Raw genomic sequence first — 9,767 nt, forward strand, 5'->3', positions numbered from 1 at the left:
TCATTGCAGATCAAACAAAGAGGTTGTTCATTACCCTCACAATTTTGAAATGTAAAGCCAAATTGAAGAAAAAGACTCATCATATTTTCTTTTTCGCACATTAGATGCCTGTTTTCCAATACTTTGTCCTGCCTGAGAAGAGTTTGTAGCATTATCATCTGCATCATTACCATTCTTCTTTAAGTTCAACCATTTATCCATGGCCAAAAATTATTTTGATCCTAAAATAAAATAAATATATAAAAATAACATATTGCAGATAATAATTGATTTTTTAATTAACGAATAAATTAAAAAAAAACTAAAATCTTGTTACGGAGGACACTGACAATTGACCACACTAGAAGAGCGTCAACACTCCACTAATTCACATTACAGTCAGTGTAGGCTAGTTTACACAAGCGTTTTAGTCAATGCGAGTTACGGAATGTTATGAAAATTCGCTTAAAAAGCATAAAATTCACAAATTTTTCAACGGGTTTTACAAGTATTTATGCGTGCTTTTTTATAAGAGCCCCACAGACCGGTTTGGTTAATGCGTATTTGCCAGCGCGTATATTGAATCATTGTTTAGCTGCAGGTTGCACGTGTGTATGCGCGCGCATTCCTCCCTTGTGGGAAGTCAGCGGTTTATTCAACATGTATGATACCGACAAACACACTAACAATGTATAGCCACAGTATAATAATAGCGATCATCGATCGTTTACTGCTGTCGGTGGAGATAGCTCAAAACCTTCAACAAATGCGCGTGTCTAGACGCTGCAAGTCCACTGTATTCCGCCAACTCTAGTGATGTTATAAAATGGTATATATATATTATATATAAATATTTGACATTAAAATCTCTCGCGACCCCAGAATTTTGCTACGCGACCCATAGTTTAAGAAGCCCTGATCTAGATGATAAACCCTTTTTAGATATCACATTGAAGCTGTGTGTAACAATGTGAATGCTGCAGCAGTGTTCTAGCAGCATTATTGGAAAAAGTTTGAAATTGAGACAAAAAGAAAATTTATTAAGTTAATATCAGGCATTATGACCTATGCATCAGAAGGTTGCATCAGGAACATCAAAATATTCGGATGCTTTTCTGAAGCATAGCCACAAACAGTTTATCAAATAAAAAAAATACCAAGCTGTATGAGGTCATCAAACCTAATATCAAGCTAGATATGTAACTTCTTCAAGACACTGATGTGCCTACCCAAATAATGTAGGGTTCCCACTCACCTGGAAAAGCCTGAAAACTGTTGGAAATAAAAAGTGGTCAGGGAAAGTAAGAACTCCAAATCAGAACACTTTTTGAAAAAGTTCAGGGAAATAAAAATTCTGATCTTCGTAGTTTCATTTTGAACACTATCAGAATAATATTTATTATAAATGATGTACTTAAAAAAATTTCTTTTACAGAATGATTCCCCCCTAAACCTGGTGTTTATTTTTAAACTATATTTACTTTTTTTGAATGGATTGAGTGCATATTTCCTACATACATTTCTTCCATTTGTTTTGCAGTAATGAGTTTGGAAAATTTGACTTTTATAATATTTTTACTTTGTTGTAAATGTTGACACTTCTAAGTTACTCATACTTAATTTGAAAATTACACTGGTTATCATTAGTTAAGGAAAAATCACAATAATGACTATTTCTCAAAAAGTAATAGAATTTAATAAAACTGACTCAAGTATATATGACATAGTATAGTATAAAATAACTTATGTATATAACTGAGTATACAACACATAGTAAAGTATAAAACAGCATGAAAAGAAATTATCAGACAATTATGGTGTTATAGAAAATAGATAATGTATAAAATGAACAAATCAGATGTGTCAGTTTGGTATAGGAAAATTACCTTCAGTGTGGAGCATGATCTTCCTAGAGGCAATACAATATATACAGCAATGTGTGATGCTGTCAATTATACAGTCTATCAGTTCCATAGAAAGTGAGAGCCATTGCTCTTACAAAGCAATTGCAAGCATGGCAAGGGTTTGAAGAGGAGGACTGAGAACAGCTACATGTCTTCCTAAAGCAGCCCAAATCGAATTGATAGGTTTCATTTCCGGTGATCGAGCTGGTGATTCTGTGCGCTGAATTGTTTGTTGTAGAAGATAATTATTCACACTGCAAGCCCTGTGCGATCAAACGTTGTCATTTTATAGCAGGAACTTATTACTTATTGCCTTAGCATAAGGCCCAAGGCGTTGGCTTCCGGTGTACCTTTGCAAATTAATGCAATTACCTCCACAACTTCGTTAAAAAAACTGAATTAATTAAGAAAAAGCAATGGCTAAAGAGAAGTGAACGAAACCATTAAGGGTTTAGTTAAAAGAGAAGTGAATAAGAAGTCCACACAAGGGACGAAAATTTCTTTCAGCTTTCAACTTGTTTTACAAAATTGAAAGAGAGAGAGGTAATTGTTAAGGCAAATTCCTGAACGCACAGCGTTAATGGAATTGAAAAGGTTGAAAGATAATCGGCCGGGAGACATATTGTTCCAAGGCCTGGGAAATTTAAGTGAGGTAATAAGGAAAACCGCAGATATTGCTAATACCTTGGGGATGAGCGGGGGGGAGTAGCCTTGCGACTAAAAACTGGTATCGAGGAGGTGAAATTGGGGGGGGGAGTTAGTCCATTCTGCTGAGGCGAAAAGTTCTCCAACCGCCCGCGGAGAACCGTGAAGTTTGTTAACTGTAGAATTGATGGAGAAATGTTTCTAAGAGTTCTCCAACCTCCCATTGAGAACCGTGAAGCTGGTTAACTGTCAGATTGACGGAGAACTTCTTCTAAAAGCGTTGGGAACCGCAAAGTAAGTTAACTGTTAAAAAGACTGAGAAATTTTTGCAAAAGGAGTTAAAGGGCTGAGCTTTGAGCTAAAGTGGTTTAAGTTGAAGGTAAAAATAGTAGAAATTAATGAAAAAAAAATATTTTAAGGTGCAGTATTAAGTTAAAATTTTATTTTTATGAATTAAATAAGATTATTAACTTAAGTTTTTATAAATTAAATAAGGAAGTTAAAATTAAAAATTTTAAAATAGAAGATCCCAGCATAAGGGCGCACATAAAAATCAAGTATGTCATCACTATAGGCCTGAGCATTCATGGTTCCACGTGGAAAAACATGGATGTCTGTTCATCCACCTAAGGAGATACCACCCTCATCACAGACTCTTTCATGAATGTTTGATGGATGCTAACATGTTCCAGGTCCTATCCAAATCAAATAATGTTTACTCTCACTTTGGAGGCTAAACCTGAACTTATCCCTGAAGAGAACAGCCCTCCATTGATCAACTATCGAGTGGATATTTGGCATACCCACCTCAAACATTCCCTTCTATGGCATGATGTGAGCGGCACGCAAATGAGTGATCACCTCGCGTACAGACTTCCTTCGTGAAGGATTCTATGCATGGTTGACATTGACATCAACCTTCCAAAGGGCTGCAGCAAGGGAGGATCTCAGTTGAGTCAGAGTTGAGGTTCTGTTCCTTTGGGCACATAACAATAAATATGTCATTAGCATTTGTTGTAGTGGTTGAGCATCCTTGGCATAACCTGGATGCTAAAACTGTGTTAGAAATCATTGCTAAAGTCTGTCTGTAATCTCCCAGTAGCTTGTCAGCTAATTTCTGTTGATTTGTAATTTTATGTTTAGCCAAGGAAAATGTTGTTTCATTATGGATGTTTGGGAAATTAAGAGTTGAATTTCTGCAGAAGCCCTAGTGTTAAAAATATTGTTAATGTTAATAATAATTGCTAAAATATAATATAAATGCTATAAATAATAGATAAAATTTATTTGTTAATCCATCTCAGGTAAATGAAGAAGTTTCAGCAACATAAATGGCTAAAACGAATTTTGTTCTTACAAATAATGCATTTAGCCCCTTATGTGACATGACCAAGTGATGAGTTTTATCTTATCACAGTATTTGTTATTTGGTGTATATAAGCTTTAATATTTAAAATATTTGTTTTATTATTTTTATCATCATATCTGTTTATCCTCATAAATTACCATATTATGAAAAAGAAAGCATAAATTAGATATTCAAATAGAATTTTATAATTAAAATTTATTTATTTTGACTTTAAAATCTGTTTCCTCAATGTCAAAATTAAATGAACTTAACAAATAACCGTCAAGGTCTTTCATCACTCTATTCTAAATTACTTCTTTCAACAGTGCTATCTTTATTTTCTTTTTCATTAAAGCTTCTTTCATGAAGCTTTCTTTTTCATTTTTCATGAAAACTAATGTGATCATATCATCATGGACTAATTGCCATGCTTTATGGACCCACAAGTTTTTCTCATCTGTCTAGAATTTGTGAAGAAATGGAGTCCACTTTGCAATCTGTTCCTCCCACTGCTTTCATAGTTCGTTCTTTAGAATTCTATTTATGGTGAGATCCAGTGGCTGTAAAATTTTTGTAAACCAACTTTGTATCATTGAGACATTTGTGCCAAGTTTTTTGCTTTGGATTTTACCCCATCAAAAATTATAAGTCCCCAAGGTTGTAAAAAAAGCACCTTTCCTCTTTTAAAAAATTTCTTTCATCTGAAACAGCATCACATCATTACATATTTATCCTTTTCACTGGCACAAATAATGCCATCTTTAGAGATGTTTCTTTGGGGTTAACTTATCTCAATTTGCAGCATAACTGAAAACAAAGCAAAAGAAGTCTTTTCATTCTGGGTTCTTAAACTTAAATAGTTTTTTTCAGCTGTTGAATGAATATTATTTATTTGCCTTCTATTCAAATTTTCTTTTTTAATTTTCATAGATGTAAAGATTTCTTAGATGTAGATTTTCTTTAATTTTCTTAGATCTCCAAAAAAAAGTTACCTTTTTCCCAAGCCAGTCCATGGGAAGCTTCTGTCGAAATGCTGTTTTGGTCCTGATGGATAACTTCTTTCATTTCATGAACCCAAAACACCAGTTAGGTACTCGAACGAAGTTTTTAATCCTTATTTGTGGAGTAATTATTTTTGCTTCAAGGCAAATTCCAACTTTTGACACTGATAATCCCTTTTCTTTCTGCTCTGTTGTCCATGTCTCTAAATTGTCTTCCAAAACAGGCCAGGCTATGATGTTAGTTCGACAAGATCTTTTCTTGGCGTTTTCAATTCTTCTTGTTCAGACTTCCACTATCAGATGCATCCCTTGTCAATTGGAAATTCTCTAGCTGCAGCCTGATTTCTGATTTCTATCATGTTCTTAATTGCCAAAAGCTTAAAAGCTATATAACTTTTTCTGTGAATAGGAACCGTAATAATAAAAATGATAATTTAAAAATTAAACAAGTGTGAGTGATGAAATAAGCACTGTAACAAGTAAGCAATGAGCAAGCCACAAAACAGTAAGACACGTGTAAGAATCAACACAGAACTTGACAAAATAAAAGTTAGCCATTAAAAAGGAAGTCATCGGAAAACGCAGACAAAACATGGAGTTCAGCAGAAAGTACATCGTTTACAGTGTCTTTACACCAAGCATACCCTATCATAATTAGGTGAATTCGCCATGCCAGTTTGAATTTGTTGCAGTGCCTTAGCACAATCTGAGCACTCACATGAGGCTAAAATGTTGCTGCCAATTCTATATAAACTGTTTCACTTGTACATAACTAATGATCTAAACTATGAAAGTTTTAAGGACAGGGGAAAAATAAAATTCCTTCAGATATGGTGCAGACAAAAAAAAATTTTTTTCAACTTTGAAGCATGTTTAAGCCATGGCTTATCTACCAGAAATTACTGTACATATTTCATCTCTACTGTATAAAAATCAGCCAATAAAATAAAACAATCAAATGAACTTACATTGCATACAAGTAATATTGAGATGTTCAAAAAGGTGACTTTTGATTGTAGTATACATTTGTATTCAAGAAAGTATCTACACATGTTCATCAATATATATTCTTTTCCAATAAATGGTTCTACTGCATGCATAGTAATCTAATGACAGAGATCTAAAAGGTAAGTAGATGATGTCACATATATTTGATCTTTTGTGTGTCATCAAGAGAAGAAATGCAGTGGAGGGAGGTCTGTTGATAGTGAAGGCCACTCAACAGTGCACCGTGGCTAATGATCTGTTGTGTAAACATATTTGTCAGGTAGTGCACTGGCCATGGCTGAAGCACTATTGTTTTGAAATTGCAAGGAATGTAAGGACAGATGAATAAGCTTCTGGTTACTGAGTCCTGGTAAAAACACAGGTCCCAATAAATGGTTTTTCCAAATATTACACCAGTTCACCTGATGTTTGATAATTCAGCCCATGGAAGAATTGCCCGTATTACAATAAAGACTGTTATGTTGACTTAAAAACCCACCATGTTGGAATATTGCATCATTTATGTATAGAAAATTGGAGGAAAAGTTTGCACCATCATTTGTTCTCAGCCCAACTGTTTCAGTGCAGTGGAATCAGATAAAAAAAATGCATCACTGATTGTCTCACAGCTTGTTTCTTCATGTGATGTGGGTTAGAAGCATCATGCTCATGCAGTATTTGCCATAGATGGTGTTGTAATAAGCAAGATCTCTTGCTGATGTTTTTCATAATGCTTTGTGGATGGATTAGTGTATACTCTAAAATGTCTTCTGCTTTTATACATAACATTTCCACCTATTGTTCTACTTGAAAGAAGATCTCTTGTACTAAGTTTTGTTTTCCTGAGTCATCAAATTATTTTAAAGTATGTAACCTTGAATGAAAATGTATTTAAAATGCAATGGCACTCCTTCCTACAGCCTGTCTGGTATTTCGTTGGTATTTACCATAGGAGCCCAATCTCGCAATATTGCTTATGAGTGAAAATAGCATTTCTACCCACAGTGTCTAGATCTGTTAACAGTGAAGTTGCTTTTTTAATTTTTATTTGCTGTTTTAATAATGAAATCATAATCTGAGTGTCATGATTATGTATGATAATTTTTTGACTTTAAAAAGACTTTTTTGACTTTCATAGATTTAAAAAAGTGAAATTCCTGCTTTCAGTGAAATTTAGAATTTTACATGAACAAAATGTCACACATAGGTTCTGTATGCTTAAATCTGTATAAGCAGTTATTTACCATTTCTTCTTTCACAATATATTTTTGATACTAAATCCATGATGCTCTACAAATTTGTAATTGATGTTTTTTCCTGCATATCTGATAGTTTTTAGACATGATCATTAAGTTCTGAAATTCACTGGTATGGGATGCTGCAATGAATCTTAATAGCTAAGTATTATATTTATAACTATAACTGATTTTGTTTACCAGTTTAGAGATAAATGGAATTTCCTATTTAGGCTGTACATGCATATACAGTGTAAATAGGGGAGAGATATAAAACATAACTAAATTTTAATATACATAAAACTGAAGTATGGTCTACTATGGAATACAAATTTAATTTTTCTTATTTAAGCATAAAGGAAATATTTAATATAAGTTTCCCTCATTCAAAACCAGTTGACAGTTCATAAGAATTTGCAAACTGCATGTTTACATATTATTACTGTTGATTTGTTTTCCATTGAAGACAGGTAAATGAGGCATTTTAAGTATATGTGATTTGTAAAATTTATTGATATTTTTATATTATTTATTTAAATCATTTGCATGCTAATAAAATTCAAAATTAAAATTTTTATTTTAGAGCTGATAGTCAAGGGCAAGCAGCTGTCACTTCAGGCCAAACTGTATTTGGATCAGATCATCAGATCATACTTCAGACTGCAGGCAGTGGAGCAGATAATACAATTGTCACTGATCAGTTAGTCACACAGACTTTAGCTAACTCCTTGAACTTGACATCACACGAATTTACAGAACAGCTTGTTAGAGCAGTAGCACAAGCTGCTGGGTCAGGCGGCCCTGGACAAGTGACTGTTTCTATAGCTTCTAATGGCAAATTAGATGAAGGGGGTGCTGTATCTGTAAGCATACCTGAATTTGATGATTCTACAGGATCAGCTGTTCTCCCAGAAGAGGCTGCTGCAGTTTTCACTCAGGATGAGAATACTAATTCTATTATGTCTGCTCATCAACTGGTTGAAGCTGTGGAGCAAGCACGACTTCAAATTCAGGCAAATGAATTGTGTTCAGGGGAGCAAGGAAGTGAATCAATTTTGATTCAGAAGGATGGAGAAGAAAACACTATGGTACAGGAAGCAACAGAATGTACAGATTTGCTTGAACATACAAAAGATGAGACACAGCAGTCTTCTGAACAGTCTGTATTTGCAGTAGATAGTGACAATCAGCAAGTTCTAGTGTCTGTTGAAGAACACCTTCCAGTGGAAAATCAGTCCAATTTAGATTTTCAAAACGAGCATAATCAACCAGATGCAACTGAGGAATTTGTGGCTCACATATCACTTGGAAGAAACAAAAATGATGCAAACAGTGAAAACATACAAAGTGAAAGTGAAACCTCACTGAAACCAGAACTGGAATTGGGACAGTTAGAAGGAGAAGATTCTCAAAATGCACAAATTGTTATGATGGTATCTGATGACCAGGATGGGGAACCTCAACAAGTACCTATTCAAATACCCGGAGATCAGTCATATACAAGTGCTGCTGTTCTAAAGATACCTACTGCAGATGGAGGTCATCAAATGCTGATTATTCCTATTAATTCCAATGAGAGTGGGAATGCTGTGTTAACATTACCACAAGGTTTCACCTTAGGTGGTGAGGATTCGGGTGATGGTAATATTACTTTAGCATTAGATCCTGGAACAATGTCTTTAGATGAAAGTGGTGAACCTCAACAACTTATGTTGCCTGTTGATGCAGATGGACAAATTAATATTGAAAGTCTCCTTCAGACTGCTTCAGTTGATACACTTCCACATGAAGGTTAAAAGTTAATTCTTTACAATGTATAAATTAACAGTCAAATATGCTTGAAAATTACTGTAAAGATTATCTTGTTTTTCTTTGTTAGAGATGAATGTGTGGAATCATTTTTTTGCATTTCATTTGTGTTATTTAAGTTGTACTAATTACTCATTCTGAATTCACATAAAAGGGGAAAAAAAGAGCATATTTTATCCATCTGACCTCATTATTTTGCCATGGTTTGATATCTCTGACAAAAATATTTTTCTAGTAATTTATTTCATTATCCCCTCTAGCTCTTGTGTAAGCATACTTATCGTGTGTATTTTTTCATCCAATGAAATGTTTTCCATTAAGTTGTTCAAAATGTATACATCTGTAAATACTAAACATCTTGCTGCACTTTTTTATTATATGATAATATGTTAAGTCTCTCAGAATACTCAATATTTGGCCATGTTTGTCTTAAGTAATCCAACCAGCTTATGTTAGTTTTGATTGTATGTAAGGTTTGTTTTATTTTACTTTTCTGACTCTAGATAAAAATTTCTCCCCCTGTAATTTTGACTATGACAAGCTGACAGTAATACTCAAATAAACTGTATGTAAATATTGCAGACTTTTTTAATGTTTTTTGTTTTATTTAATTAAACATTAACAAAGCACAAAACTTTCACATTTCTTTAAATAGTTGTGATTTAAAACTTATTTATGTTGTGTTTAAAACCATAAGAGTTTTAAACAAAGTAATTCTGCTCTCTTTTTCAGTATGGATAAAATTTATATTTTTTAATATAAGCAATAAAAAATATAAGCAAAGTTGGGCTTCGAACTTTGCCATATATTTTTTTGGTAAACTAGTTAATTTGGCAACATTTATTACAAAAAATGTTTT

The 9,767-nt window shown here is 33.5% G+C and overlaps 1 protein-coding gene across 1 annotated transcript in view; it reads left to right on the plus strand.

The window, feature by feature from the left end:
• LOC118194728 (uncharacterized) overlaps positions 1-9,489 on the plus strand; it is a 157,959-nt gene extending 148,470 nt beyond the window's left edge. Inside the window, exon 19 of the mRNA XM_085812837.1 lies at positions 7,683-9,489. Coding sequence (XP_085668963.1) covers positions 7,683-8,895 — 1,213 coding nt within the window. The 3' untranslated portion in view covers positions 8,896-9,489. The remainder of the gene's footprint in view (positions 1-7,682) is intronic.
• The last annotated feature ends 278 nt before the right edge of the window (positions 9,490-9,767 follow it).

This window comes from Stegodyphus dumicola, chromosome 3 (assembly GCF_044657685.1).
Source record: "Stegodyphus dumicola isolate Sdum_Otavi_A_Nest chromosome 3, ASM4465768v1".
In the NCBI taxonomy this organism is placed as follows: domain Eukaryota; kingdom Metazoa; phylum Arthropoda; class Arachnida; order Araneae; family Eresidae; genus Stegodyphus; species Stegodyphus dumicola.